This window comes from Lupinus angustifolius, chromosome LG20 (assembly GCF_001865875.1).
Source record: "Lupinus angustifolius cultivar Tanjil chromosome LG20, LupAngTanjil_v1.0, whole genome shotgun sequence".
NCBI classification, from domain to species: Eukaryota; Viridiplantae; Streptophyta; class Magnoliopsida; order Fabales; family Fabaceae; genus Lupinus; species Lupinus angustifolius.
Window position 1 is genome coordinate 2,859,734 of NC_032028.1, and position 16,363 is coordinate 2,876,096.

Consider the following 16,363-nt stretch of genomic DNA (forward strand, 5'->3'; position numbering starts at 1 on the left):
AGCCCTCGTATTGCCTTATAAATTTGACCTGGACTTTGGTGGGTTTGTGAGTTAGTAAGTATGGGAACAGTTCAATAATTATGTTTTGTTGGTTTTTGTTTTATCTACTTGAAAAAGGTGTATCAACAAGGAGTTGATTTAGTGGTAGATAATGTTATTGGATTCCTAAGTTCAATGATTCGATTCCTGAGAGTGATACTTGTTAGTATAGATAGTCACGAACTCCGAAAGATATTAATACATTACCAAAAAATGTGAGAGATATCATTGATAGTACCAAAAAATCTTGAAATTGTTTTTTCACACTTTTTTTCCGTTTGAAAAAAACATTTTAGGCTTTTGAAAAATGATTTTAAAAAACAAACGTCTTGATTATTAATAAAGTGTTTTAGGTTTTTTTGACAGGTTATATGTATTTTTATTAATTGATGAAATTTATGTATTGATACCTTTGGTCCCTAAAAAATCTAAAAAAAATTACGTTGATACTTTTCGTCACATGAAAGACTAAAAAACTTACCATTTCAGAATAAAGACGTGAGACACTTTAGTCTTTTAATTAACTAAAAAATTAGGGATCAATTTTCACCACTAGAAATATTATTAGTGATTAAGCAAGTCCCCATAGTCTAGTGTATAAAAATTCCCCTTTTAGGAACTAATAACGTCTAAATTGACAAATAAAAAATATAAAAAAAATGGTGAACAACAAAAGTATCTCGTTTACTTAATGTTTAAGGACTAAAGTGTGGTAAGAATTTTAAAATAACAACTTTACTAAAACATGGTAAAAATTTTACAAAATATTATTTTAATATAAGGTTATCTAAAGTTTTATTCTAATGACATTGTCTCTATAATAGCATTCATAAAATATATTTACAAACGAGGATCAACCTCATGTGCTTAAGGTAAGAATTTTAAAAAATATTATTAAAATTTGAACTCATCAAAAACTTTCTTTTAATAACATTGACATTAGTCGTATTAAAATACAATATATATATATATTAAATGTCTTTTAATGTATTAATTATTCAAGGAAATTTACCAATGGCGATAAATCTTATTTGAATAAATATTAAATGTATTAAAAAATAAAATAAAATGTGCTAAAAATCAATATTGTTTGTAATGAATTCTATTACTTAAGTAAATTTTAATAAACAAATACTATAAAAGAGTGTAATAAATATGCAAAAGATTTATACAATCGGTATATCATTCATTATTTATTTGTATTAATTTTATTTAATAGTCAACAATAATTAAAAATTAAGATAAATGAGATAGTAACAATTTAAAAATCTTTTATATTGTTAATGTATACTTCATTTTCTCATTACAAAATAATATAAAGAATTACAACATGTGCATTGTATGGGATAAAAAATTGAGAAAAAGATTATACACTAATGATATAAAAGTTTTTTACATTATTACTGTATTAATCAACATTCATTTTTAATTATTATTGACTCTTAAATAAAAGTATTTCAAATGAATAATAAATTATGGACTAATCATATATAAATTTGTATATTATCGGTGAATAAATATTAAACTTTAAAAAATTACTTATATAAACTTACAAATATACCCTACACAAGTATTTTTAAATTAAAAATAATAATTAGTACGTATTGAACAATTAGTACTTGAATCAGTAATTCTGTTCGGTCTTAAAAAGAAAAGAAAGAAATGGAAAATCAGTGAAAGGAAAATTTGAAATCACAGAGTTGATTTATGAAATTCAATGTGTTGCATGTATTAATTGGAATATTTGTATTAAAAATAACTGGAAATAAGTAAGTGGTTTTTATAATTGTACTCTACCTTAGTAAAGGAAAAAATGAAATGAGAAACAAAAGCAAGCATATTTGGAATATTCAATTAATCCAACAATAAATTTAAAAAATTTACTCCTTGTATTAGTCATTAATTATAGAGAAATAGAATGATTTATTCATTAATTCAAACTATTATATCTCAGTAAAATTAATGGCTAAGATATAAAATAAATTTTTTCAACTTACTTTTCGAATAAATGAATCCATTTCCTATTCAAAATTAAAAATATATTTAGAGTAAATCACACTGATACCCCATGAGTTTTAGTGAAATTACACAAACTACTTCCCACTTTTTTACACCTACACAAACTTCCCATAATAATTTTTATATTTTCATTACACAAACACAACTACTTTCATTATCATCTCTGCATAAGAAATAAGTGTAATATTTTAAACAAAAAAATGTGATAAATACAATTAAGTTAAACAAAACACGATATATTGTGGAGAGAAGTCCAAATAATATATGAGTCAATATTTCTTTATTATTTTTGGTTCATTACACTATATTATAAGAGTAATTTAAACAATATTTCTTTAGAATTGTTGATATATTTTGTAACAAAAAATAATAAAGATACATTGATTTGTATATTATTTAGACTTGCCTACACAATATATTATGTTTTTTTAACTTAATTGCGTTTATCACATTTTTTTTTAAAAGATTACACTTATTTCTTATGTTGGGTGGTCACTGAATTGAAAGTATAAAAACTAGGGGATGTGTTTGTGTAAGTGTAAAACAATGAGGGGTGAGTGTTCACTAAAACTTATGGGGTGTCAGTGTAATTTACTCATATATTTAACAACGGCTCAGATTCGATGAGTGGAACATATATTACCGACAAGATTGAAGATTGTAATTGAATATATTAGATAATTTTTTCTATTATTGACTATTAAATAAAATATTGGATGAGTTAATTCTTGATTTTTTATAAAATATATTTTATATTGATCTATTTGTTGATTAACAATTGTATTTCTTCTAGATCATCTATGTATTTTTAATAGATATATAATCAAATATATTCACTTTGCATATATTTAAAATACATGAGTTAATCTTAATATATATAAATGGATTATTTATTTTGAAAAAAATTATATTTATATGAGAGATTAGTAACTTAATAATATTTTGATACAAAAACCAATTTCACCAATTAATAAAATTTAAGAGATAATTAACAAGAATAATAATTTACGGTGATTAGTTATAAAAAAAAACATCAAATTTAGAAAAGTTTTATGCATTTTCCTTAAAAACATTAAGGATGTAAAAGTTAGAGCAATTTAACTTCATATAAATAAATTACTCCTGATGTATATTTTATATGAGAGATTATTATAAAGTAGGGGTGAGTAAGACTCGACCCGTTGATCCGTCCTAACCTGATGACATAAGGACGAGTCTGACTCGCCCAAATAAATAAAAAATGACAAATCTGATTAAAAGGGATAGACTTGTCATAAAAAAGGATGTGTTCGGGTCTATGTTCGGGTTATCCGACTCATCTCTTATAGTTATATCAAGAATAGTTGAATAAACACCTATCAGTGCTCATTATGTTCATTCCACATAACTAAAATACCTACAAGCCCAAACAACATATTCATACTACTTATCATATTATCCTTATTCCTTACCGTGAATATTCAATTTTGTCCGTAAAAAAACGTTCTTCAAAATTATTCAATAAAAAAATGAATGAGTTAAAAATTTGTTTTTATTAAGGTTTGATTATCAAATAAATTAAAGATCCGAGAATATGTAATTTGAATCAAATTATATCAATTTGATTAAACTCCATACCTTGATAAAAAATAAATCTCTAGGGATTCAAAAAAATAAAAAAATCAAAGATTGCATTATGGAAAACAAATCATATCAAAAAAATAAGATTGAGATTGGGTATTAAAATATCTTTTGCAACTTGTATAAGAATTAAAAAGATTATTTTAACCTATCATTAAGTAATGCAATAATATTAAGATGATTAAGAATGGCTTAAATATTAATATGTTTTAGAATTGCCATTGGATTGTGAATGGTTAAAGATTTGATTTTTTTTTTGCATTTGTCATTTTGTCATTTTCCAACTCAGACTCGTCTCTATCTTAACCCGTTTTATTTTGGACCCATTCCTCACTCGTCCCATTCTAATTAGGGACGAGTTCGAGTTCAAAAACTGACCCGGTCAATATTTAAGGACAGATGAGGGACATGTTTAACTCATCTCAACTCGTCCTACACTCACCCCTATTACAAAGATCCCACATTTTTGTTGATATATTTTGTATCAGAAATAAATTATCTATTTGGAATGTTATGAAAACCAAAATTCTGAATGAATATCTTATTTATAAAAATTGAAAAGTTAATTAGTTTTTTTAATTTTAGTTGAGGCGACATAGTAATTTAATCAAATTTTATTTGTGAATAGGAAACATATTTGAATTTTTAATTATCCGAGTATCATTATTTTTTCTTTATTAGTTTTACTATTTCCCCTATTGCAAGCAGACAGTAATTAACTGAATTCAACCAATATCTATGTATTCAAACATAGAGACTGGTATATGCAAAAAACAACCCATGAAATGTTATAACTTAATTGGCTGTGTGTATGGAGTTTGAATTACCGAGAATGCAACTGACATGAATACTTGTTAGTAAAAAAAATGTCCATAACTATCCTACCCAATTAAAATAGGATTACTTACGTAAAAGTTGATTAGGATGTGGGTTTGTGGTAAAAGATAAATTGCGTAATAGTTAGAATAGCAATATATATGTACATATAAAATACTATATATTATATATATATATATATATATATATATATATATATATGATGTTGATGTTGATGATTAGTCCTATATAGAATATTTTCTATGAGTAAGTGTCATCTCCATTAATGGAGAGACAAATATCACAAAAAACAAGGGAAATAATAACAAGATAATGAAGATGATCCTTATTCATTTTCTACTATTTATGGAAGCCCAATTCAGGGATGTGGCGACTGGTCCTCGTTAAACGGTAGTGTTAGTTCTAAAACGGTGATATTGTTTTTCAAATAGGGCTTATGACTTAATGTATGGTGATGGGTCATTTGATTTATGGCTAATGTATGCTATGTTCTAAAGAATGACCCATACCAAAGAGTTATACCTATTATGACAGACGAAACAATGAGTCTCCCCACTTGTGAAATAAATTGTGTATATCTAACATTCTTATATTTTCTTGTATACTATCTCGGTTCTTTTTTTATTTCTACACAAATCATGAAGTACTAGATTTTATTTCCTCAATATTATATAGTTTACTGATTTTATGTATGACACATGTATGTTTCTATCACGTGATATCCCACAAAAGTGTCTCACTTTATATATTACTTTTTCTAATTACTAAGAAAATATAACTAAGTTAAAAATTTAATAATAAAATATTTTTTTGACCAATAAAAAAATGCATATGAAGTGTCACACTCTTTTGGATAAAAGATGTACTCCCGCTAAGTGTTTTGTATTAAAGCAAATGTGGATGAATGTTGACACTGGTCAAGTAGTTATTTCCGAGATAGTTAGGTTTTGTTTGCGACTTAGGAGAGAAAGGGACGAGGGGAATCAAAGGCCTAGGAATGAGGAGGAATGGAAGGGGAAAGGAAGACAATCTCTTCCCTTATTTGGAAGTATGAATTTTATGAGAGAGGGTAAAACTAATAATATTGCAAGAATGTTTGTTTATTTTTCTTTAAAAATATAATTAACAATGAAAAATAAACAATAATATATAATTTTACTAAAAATATTTAGTTATTTTGATATTTTGTCTCTTGAAAACCCCAAACTGAAGACCAATAAAAATATTGACATGAAGGACTTTAGAGGGATTGAAAAACCTCAAAACCTTCTTCTCTCCTTCATTCAACTCCCAAACAAGGGAAATACTTTCTAAAGTCATCCCTTTCATTCCCTTCCCTTCTAAAACCATATTCTCAAACAAAGCCATTAAGGTAAACTGTTAGTGTCAAGCTACAAAATTTCATGCATTAGCTACCGAATCATGCATATGTGACTTGTTTAATGGTGGAGTAAATTGATGAACTTTTTGGAGTTGTATTATATGGGCTCTTAAACTTGATGTTGATCTCTCTTTCACTAAGGTGGAGTTTGAATCGGATTGCTTACAATTGGTTCAAGCACGGAACAACAACAATTAAAAAGGCAGGATCATGACACTCCCAGTTCCACGAGCTTGTGAATGAGAGTTTGCAACTCAAAAAATTGTTCCAAAAAAGTACTCATACTCAAGTTATTATGAGACAACAATAACGCTGCTCATTGCCCAGTAACCTTATCTTTTTATTATTTTAGAGAGATGTATTGGATTGAGGAGGGTACTCAAGAGGTTTCCTCTATTGTCCACCATGCTAAATGTAACTATTTGGATCTCTTTTTTTATTAAATTAAATAATTATCTTTTGGCCGATTACCTCAGTGTAAAAGTAGTTAAGAGCAAGGGGTAAACTTTGAGTATTTATTTCACTAAAAAGCCATGAAATATGAGTAGGGATCCTCTCCATTATTGGAGAGAGAAATGATCTTTTCACACTTAATTTTAGGATAAAAGTGGAATAAAGGGATAATAATATCTTTTTGTCATACTTTTTGTTACATTTTGTACAACACTAATAAAGAGGAGTCCGACTCCTAAAATATATACAGCAGCTTATATCAAACCAATCTTATTACATCCTTTTAGCCCTTGAAGAAACTTGGTAAAACCAATAAGATAGTGATCATTCTTTTTAAATGGACCTCATTCTCCCCTACCTTAAAAATTAAAATACCACATCAGTAAAAGCAACACTTAAAATATCACATTTGAATATACAATCCAAGTAAAATCTCACATCACCTGCCATAATGTTTCAGGAATTTTTAAATATTTATTGGGTTACTTCTTTCATTATTAATTAGTTTTGAAATGAAATATTAACATATTATCAGAGTCACAACCCAACCTTTCACCAATTGTCATGAAGATATCTGTTAATAATGAGTCAAAAATAATCATTCACCTTGTCCGACATACTTCTTTGGAGGTGACATGCTAGAAATTAAATCTCTCACGGTATAAAAAATGATTTAAATATTTGTTAGACTATTGATCTCATTCCCAATTATTTTTAAGATGAAACCATATAACAATAATTTAGAATGATGAATTATGTGTCCATACAAAGGGGGAAAAATGGAACCTACACTTACTAGAAACTTTTATTAGTAACAACATAAGGGAAAGGAAATCGTGGTCTAGTGGATAAAGTTCCTACCAAGTTGAGTCTGACGAGGATACATATATATAATGCAAACAAGATTATAATGCAAACAACCTTACAATTGCACGGAAATAAAAGTTTTTATTTTTGTTAGGCATAATGCTGACAGTCATCTAATGGTACACAAGTTCAACCAGAATTTCAAAGATAATATATTGTAATACACAATGCATAATGGAGATATCCATATGGTTAACCCTTGTAATGACTAGAATTGCCGAATTGTTGCAATAATGTCAGAAATGCCTTCATATTTTCTTCTTTCCTTGAGAAGTGTCTTAGCTAAATCAAGTGCTCGCCTTTCACTGGCTGCACGCTTAGCAGCATCGGTAATGGATTCAAGATCCTCAACGTGTGCTACACCAACAATTCTCCTGTCAATCAAATAATCAAAATCAAAGTGTTAGCCATGCTACATAAAATAATAAATTGTGAACCTTTTATGAAGAGGGGTAATACAAATCATCTCCCATATCTAATTCCAATACAGTAAAAGAATGCATGCCAATACAATATGGTTAAAGGTGGGAAGAAATTCTAAAGGTAGGGCTACTAGAACTGAACATGACTGAATTTTTTTCTTAAATGACTCTTTACATGTAACATGGGAATCCGGACATTCTTGTGCAAGAGAAGCTTGTTTAAAAAATAATTGTATATAAATAAAATCGCTCAAACTTGAAGACAAAGGGTTTTTTAAAAGCATTGGTAATAATAAAACACATGTATATGTGAAGGATATCAAATCATAAGTTACATGAATTTATTTAACAAATCAACTTTTTTCTTGTCAATTATTACACGTGTACATTAGATAAAATGCAATAACATAACTAATATCAAATATTCAATTAGACACACCCCCACCCAACTGAAAAGCCATGGACCATACTAAGAGATGAAGCCTTGTTAAATTATTCACAAAAAAGTCAGCAAAAGTTTTTAGGAAGTTAAACTCCAAATACATATAGTCGCTCTTGCTCGGAAAATAAGTGAGTGCAATACTGAGATATTGAAATGGAACTCAGAGCAGTGAAGATGGGAGAAGATACAAGGTCTATTTGATGAATACAGCAACATTACAAACCACCAAAATTTAAATACAAAAACATATGCTTAATGTTTTTAAAACATTTTACAATGGAACCTGTAAAATAAGAAGTATCCCAACAGCTAAAGCTATCATGTAAAAGTTCATAATGGTTTTATAACTAGCATGCTACTTGTGCAAGAGCCATTTGGGCTTGAAGCATAAACAAAGCACAAGCTTATTTTACCATTTTCTGTTCAAATTCTACAGTTTATTAGAAGCATGTGTGCAGTAAGGATCTAACTCCTAACCATTAGGTCAAAGACACTCTAATACAATGTCAATGACTAACTATTCCCAAAGCATAAGCTATTAGGTGAAACTTCATAAATGGTTTTATAAAATTTAACGTGAACAAAAGAATATTCCAGCCATCATAAACACATAAATCATATAGCATTCTAGTAAACATGATGCTATGCAAACTTACTAATTAATATTTGTTATAAGAGGAAAAATAATTATAAGAAAAATCTAACCTTATCATTTTGGCAGCACCAAATCCAATGCTGTCATGAAACAAATCTGTTATGTATTTCTTCTGTACAAGCAGCTGCACCTCTGAGTTGTTATAGATTCCAGGAAGATATGCCTCACCAGCACCATTTTTGTGCTCGTCCCAAAGTGCAATGAATTTTTGGTGGAAAAGATTCCAAGTATCTTCAATTGTCTTAAGAATCCACTCCTTATATGCCTGCATAACACAGTATGTTTATTTTAAGAGAATAAATAACACTCTTTTAACCCTATGGTCAATGGTCATCAGTAATTATTAAGAATTATTCAAATGGCAACTCCCACCACCTCACTCGCCCTGCAATGCAAAGCAACAACTCGGCTAAAAGAAAACCCTGCCAATTGAGGTGAAGCTACAACATGGAGAGACACTCCAATGCTAGTTAATGCTAAGAACAGAATAAATTCCAACCATGTTTTCTCTTATTACCAGTGTTGAATTAAGCTCCTAGACTCCTAGTTCCCAAACTATCTCTAAAGACTTCTCAGATTTCACATGATAAAATTGTGATATCTCATCAATATGCAATCTTCGAGATCCTTCTATTAATTTATTATAAGAAGGCACCAATTACTGGCAACAGACAAAACAACAGAACAAACCAAGGTAACTCAACTATAATTAAGCGCAAAGGCAGCAAACATAGGAAAACTTAATTGCTGACTACTTAAGGCTATTTTTCAAATGTGCTGATATTTTTCAATATATCTGACTACTTAAGGCTATTTAGGCTCTGGCTCTGTCATAAATAAAGTAAAAAATAAACTTCGAAAGAGAAGAGAGAATTTAAGTGCATGAATTACATTATAGAGAATAAGTTTTTAAATAGAAAATTATGTACAATACAATAACAAATAGTCAAATGCAGAATACAAATAATATTAATAATATAAGTAAGGGCCACATAAGACATTTCAAAAAGAGGACCTACTTTTCGATCATTGGATTCGGTAGCATGCCCATCTTGAGCAAAGAAAGCCAAAATCAAGTTTCCCAAGAATGCTCCAATGTCAAAACCCATTGGTCCATAAAATGCAAATTCGGGATCAATGACTTGAGTTGATTCTTGAGTAACCATCACAGAACCAGTGTGCAGATCTCCATGTATTAGTGCCTGGGCCCTCTCAATGAATCTACAGGAATATAAATTCTTACTGAAGAAAGAAAAAAACTAATAACAGTACTACTGCATATAGTGGGACAAAGAAAAAGTGTGGGTCATAATTCGTAATACTTAGATTTCAGCTCAGCAACTTCAAGCTTCAGCAGATTGTCTTCTCGAACAGCCTCAGCATCACCATCAAGATAAGGAGAAGTCCACCGATTATATTCAGAAACTTTGTATGGGTCAGAGAAAACAACTTGCTCAGTAAGCCTGCATAACTCCACATTCCCGCAAAATTCGGCAACTGCATGAAACCATTATGAATTCAGGCTAATAGTAACATGTATTGTACGGTAACGTCAATGGATAATCATACGACCAGCACCGATATTTTGGGTAAGAACTTTTCTTATACATACAAAAGGAGAATATAATTAGCTCCATCCATTTTCAAATGAAGAGCCTAATTATAGAAAGAAAACAAAAAAAAGGCAGGGGATTCTCGTGCTATAAAGCTCCCGCTATGAGCAGGGCCCAGGAAAGGGCAGAATCTAATATGTGAGTCTACAATAGGCAGCCTTACCTTTGCATTTTGCAAGAGGCTGATTACATTACTCAAATTTGTGACCTCATTGTCACATAGCAACAACTTTAACAATTGCGGCATGGGTTCCCTTCAAATGAAGAGTTCCATAAGGATGCAATTTTTTATTAAGGACAGCGAAGCAAAAACACAAATCAATTTTTCCAATACAAAGCCAAACTTAAATAACCACTATAGCTCAAAAAAAAAAATCTAGGGAAAGTATCATACTATACTGAAGAATACAAATAAACTTGTTAAATTGATGAAAAAATGATGAACTATCTACTACAGTAAATAGATTGAGGCTATGTGATAAGAGTTAGTTGATTGTACCGTCCCGTTTATGATCAGTGGTGGAACGGAAAAGGAGAGAGGTGAAGAAAAGTGTGTTTGCCAAGAAATCAGATATGTGGAGTGCAAGGAAAGGGTACTCAACCCCAGCAATCAACCCTTTTCTAAGGATTATGTGTGGAGGCTCAATGTAACGCATTCCGATCACAGACATGGTGCGATCAAAGTGATACACTTCTGGAACATGTTCAGGGATCACACGACCCTCTTCTTTAAGAGCCAGTGACTCAAAATAAGCTCTTTCCTTTGTCATGGGCCATGATTCTCCTATACATCGAATGTACGGAAGAGCCTACAAAAACAAAGTTTGAATTTTGAGACATGGGTTAAAAAAAGAAAGGGAATTTATGTTTGCCCACGATTATTTGGAACGAAAAGTTAGGAACTTTATTACCTGTTTGATGACAAAAGAACCCGAGGAGTTAGAGACAATGAAGACGAAATTAAGGTTGCCATCTCCGACTTCTTTGATGGTTATGTTGTCGAAATTGTTGGCGAGCTTGTTGGAGAGTGTTGGCACGGATTTGATGTAATCGATTAGTGACTTCTCATCGAGTGGTCGGAACTCAGTGAAAGCCATTGTGTATGGGTTGAAGGAGGGAGAGGGTAGTGGTAAGGGTTTTGAGGAGGAATGGAATATTGTATTTTGTAGTGCGTTTAACTTTTGAATGAAAAACGCTACTGAGTGATTTGATAGAAAGACTTTAGGGCAGTGAGAGTGGGAATGCAATGAATCTGGTCAGAATTGTGATCAACCGACCAGCTATGTAGACCACTGGTAAGTCTTCATACTACAAACAACAAAGTAACCAATAACAATAATATTTTTATCAATTACATATGATAAAATAATATTTTTGTCAAATATTTATCTCTCAATTAATGAAGAAGATCATTGTTCCTATAGCACAAATCTATGAATACCATCTGAACTGTGTATTCAGATTTTTTTCACTCTTATCTTTTCCTCAACCGGGCATGTAGAAAATGTGATGATTTTTTAGTTGTTTGGTATGATAGAAAACGAAAGAAAGTGAAGAGAAAATAATATAATTATTATTAATAATAATTTTGGTTTTGTACAAGACATGTTATCTCAAAGTTTGTCCCAAATTATGTCATAAACCAAAGAAAACATGCAATATTAATTAAAAAAGTAAATATTTATTATTTTTTCTATTTTTCATTCATGTCATTGGTTTGGAACATGGTTTGAGACATACTTTGAGACAATCGATTATGGTACAATTTTTTCTACTTGTTTTCTCTCAATGATGGAGGGAAAACATAATGACATGGACCCACCAATTTTTTTCTTTCCTTCCTTCTTTTCAATACAACCAAACAATGGAAAAATATTTTTTCCTTCCTTTTTCATTCCTTCCACTTTCTTTCCTCCTCTTTTGAGCCCAACCAAACATAGCCTAAAACTATGAGTTAAAATATAATATTACTTCTAATTGTGGGCGTTTTGTTTTTTCCTTCCAAATATAGCATTATTTCCCTTCATTCAACGAGACAATTGTTTTTCTTTCTCTCAAGTAAATAATATAAAAATTTAATTTTTTTCTCATCAAATCATTGTTATCCACTGACTTCTTTCATTAAATTGACTTTGGGCTTTTATTTTGGGTGTGACTCCCAATGTGCATCATCTCGGATGTTCCATGGTGCCATATCCTCTAGGTAGGAACAGTTGTCAAGGATAAGATAGTAGATTAAAAGCTCCGTCAAAAAAGTATCTTTAATTCAGTTTATCGTTGCTTCACTTGCTGCAGTCCTAGTCTTGCAGCTAGGTCTATGGTAGAAGTTAAGCTATTCCTTGAATATTTTAGGAAATACTTGAAAGGCAAAAAATAGTGACATTATGGGCAAATTTAAGATTGAGTTGCAAATTGACTGATATATCATAGTTTTGGTGTAGTTTTTAGGAAGTCAGGGGTGATAGACGATTTCATATGGCGCTAGTTTGATAACAGCACAAGAGTAGATAAACAGACAAGAACATACTATATCGGTCTCTAAGAGTTCTCCTGTTCTTTGTTATTGGTCACCATTCACTGTTCTAATCTTCTTGGTTATGTGGTTCTATATTTCTGTGACTCATACTTCTGCCTAAGGCTTTATTCATAATTCTCTGAGCTGTCTTATATGATCTTTAGGTTGAAGGTGATGAGAGGTTAGTGCCTGCAACTGATGATGAAGTAATATGGAATTGGAGGGTTTTCTTGAGTGTGACAACAGTGAAATGATGTTGTTGCAAGAGTTTGCAATGCATATTAATTGAAAGATCATCATCAGGCAAGCTTTGATTGTAGTGCTCGGAAGGTGTATGCTCAATCTTAAGTAGTACAAATTGTTACTCTACATTTTGAAAATCATGTTCAGGCATTTGAAGTAGTGGTTACAACAACTTCAAAGTTCAAGAATGATGTGGTAAAAGAAGTGGCTATGGTGAAACCTTCCTGTGGCCAAGTAAAATGAGTGGATATAGTGTAACCTTTTTTGTAGTCAATGAGAAGAAGAGGTTGTGGTAAAGTATCTTTGTTTTTTGGCCATACAATCCTCAAGGATTTGGCTATAAATAGGAATGCTCGAAGCCATTGTAAGAGATACCAATATTCTAGCCTTAGTGCATATTCTCTCTTCTTCTCTTGTTCTAATATTGTGAGGAATATTTTAGTGTTTAAGATATACTTGAGTGAGAGTGATATTGGGTGTACTTGGGTTTTGGGAAGTGAGTGAAACATTTGAGTTAATTTGTAATTCTCTTTTATCATAGTGATAATATCATTGTTGCTCTTCAACCGTGGACGTAGGCAAATTGCTGAACCACCTTAATTTCTCAGTTCATTTTCTCTATTATATTTTCTCCATATCTTCCACATCAACAGTTCCTATAGTTTGACCCCTGCTAAAATTGAATTTATTTTGTCTTTTTAACTGTTTATGTTATGAACAGCGTTTTCCCTCTGTACCCATGCTTAATTTGGGATTAGTGTTATCTGTTGAAGAGTCGTGCCTCTAAGGCGCACGACTTCAATAACATAATAAAAATGAAGACATATTTGTTGCTTGCGGTCATGATTTGATTAAAAAATAAACTCGTGCATACCAGCTATTGAGTTTAGCAGGATCTCGTTTCTGTGAGTCATGATTTCATATGAAATCGTCTCTACCACATACTACTCCCTAAAAACTATACCGAAATATAGTAATTAATTTAAAAAGTGCATCAAGCTTGTAATATATCAGCCAAGATGCATCTATATCGTAAATTTGCAGGCATTATGTTGTAGATGCTGTGGATCCCATGTTATAAATGGCCTTTCACTGATTCACTCATTTGATATGCTTCTTAGTGTGATAAGCGAAAACACTGTGTTTATTATATATGTGGAGATTGGAGCAAAGTTCGCGGAATGGAAATTCTGGTGCACCAGATTAGAGTCTAACATTCTTCTTGTTTATACGTGCTCATGAAAGAGGGTAATAATAACTACAACAAGAATCAAGCTTGAATTAAGATCGGCTAAAGAGAGAATAATAATAAGTGTGGAAAATAAAAAAATTCCAAGAGTGCCTTCCTTCAAAAATAATTCCTCACATTGCAATTAGTTCAACAGCTTTAACCAAAACAAAATGCAGTCATCAAACTCTTCAGATTTGCTTACATTGAAGGCCTAGCCATTTGAATCAATTGGCTTTTAGGAGTAGAGTACTACTAACTGTTCTCGTGGTGTTTCTTGTCTCTCTTTTTTGTGTGTTCATAAATGCTTCTACTCATAATCATAAGGAACTTCACAGAACTTGCAGGGCCGAATTGTTGCTTCAATGAGTGGCGTGTGGCCTATTACCTTAACAAGAACCTAGCTTGTCATCCTCCAAAAACTTGTGCCACATTTTTTCCAGAGTATGCTCCATTGTCTTCATTTGGTAGCCTTAATTGACAATTGTGCTATGAGTCTCAAATATATATGCCAATGTTTTAAAGCAGCAGTGTTTAAAGCTACCAGTCATATTTAAATGTTGTTGCTTCTCTTGTGAATATTACTATTTGTTATCATTGTCAAACATTTTCATTGTTATCATGTATGATAATGATATAGCATTTGCATGATGTGAAATAGCTAAAGGGCCCTTCCAGGGACTGGAGAATAAATATTACAATATAGGTCTGAACTCTGAAAATGTTTTGCAGTGCCCACATAAGCCAGGGAGGTGAATTGGGCAATTTGTCTGAATTTCAACCAAAATTCTTGTTTGTTTGTTCTATTATTAACACTATTCTATAGTTCACACTTCACGTATTGCTTATCTATTAATGTGTATGGTCAAACCAATTTAGGACTTAGCAAAATGCAACAAAGTCATGCTTAATACAAATATATGGTCCCTTGGAGCGAATTCAGTTGGTAGAATTGTGAAATGTTAAGCAATAGCGCCCTAGTTCAAACCTTGACACTTCCGCTCTTCCCCTTCCCTTACAAAAACTTTGCCAAAAGATGCTTATTTGTGATATATATTCTGTTACCAGACAGGAATAGATGCTTATTTTCTTTGAAATACTTTATCTTGCCAAAGACCACATTTGCACAATCAATGATTAGTTACTAGTTTGAAACTGCCATCACTTCTCTGACTAGTTGTAAAACAGGAAATGGTGGACTGAAAGTCTTCATTTACTAAATATCTGATTTTTTTTTCCATTAGCATGTTTTTTGAACCCAATTCAATCATTGCTGGAAGTACATTTCTAGTTTGATTATCTACCTTTGTTTTTCACATGGTGGTCTATAAACAGGCTATTATTGCTTCTTAATGGTTCTGTCTTTCATGGCCTCATTTGTTCACCAATGATCAGCAAAGTTACCTTCTCCAAGTATGATTATGGAAGGCTCAAAAATCTGAAAGTATATGGCTATTCCTAGAAATGAGATTACATGTCCCAAGAAATCTCCTCTCTTCCTATCTTTTGTTCAATCAAATTACAACATCTAACATAATTCTGTATTTATGATTTTTTTATTTAACTAAATAATACATTACAATTGGTGGGGACACTATTAGAGACATAATATGGGATAGATGATCTCCATTTCTATTCCTAACCTCAAAAGTTTGACCTTAGCCACATAAAAAAATTATTCATCCACAAAAGTTCGATCTTCTGTCTATAATGATAATGAATATTGACATTTAATGATGTTTATGTTTAGATCTTACTTTTCCAAACTGCTCTTAACCACTTCACATATGAAAGTAGTGTTGTAAAAACTGTTTCGTGTTAGCCGATTCAACCGGTAAACTGATTCCAATATCGATACGATATAATAATTATATTAGTCATACAATTATACTGGTCAAAATTGGTCGATTTTCAATTGAACTGTATTAGTCATACCGACCAATTTTTATTTAAAATTAATTATTTAATGAAAATAAAATAATTATTAATTTTTCAACATTAAAATTAATTATATATATATATATATATA

The 16,363-nt window shown here is 30.8% G+C and overlaps 1 protein-coding gene across 1 annotated transcript; it reads right to left on the bottom strand.

Moving 5' to 3' along the window:
- On the bottom strand, positions 7,278-11,591 carry LOC109336442 (methylthioribose kinase). Its single transcript, XM_019573044.1, has 6 exons — positions 11,260-11,591; positions 10,848-11,157; positions 10,058-10,232; positions 9,755-9,956; positions 8,786-9,000; positions 7,278-7,590 (listed from the first exon to the last, which is right to left on the bottom strand). Exons 1-6 carry the CDS (start codon positions 11,443-11,445, stop codon positions 7,425-7,427), a joined length of 1,254 nt encoding a protein of 417 aa, XP_019428589.1. The 5' UTR covers positions 11,446-11,591; the 3' UTR covers positions 7,278-7,424.

Coding starts and splice junctions, on each gene's coding strand:
- LOC109336442 (XM_019573044.1), bottom strand. CDS start 11,445: ATGGCTTTCACTGAGTTCCGACCACTCGATGAGAAGTCACTAATCGAT. Junction 11,158..11,259: donor GTTCTTTTGTCATCAAACAG/GTAATAAAGTTC, acceptor TTGTTTTTGTAG/GCTCTTCCGTACATTCGATG. Junction 10,233..10,847: donor CACTGATCATAAACGGGACG/GTACAATCAACT, acceptor GGTTTCATGCAG/TTGCCGAATTTTGCGGGAAT.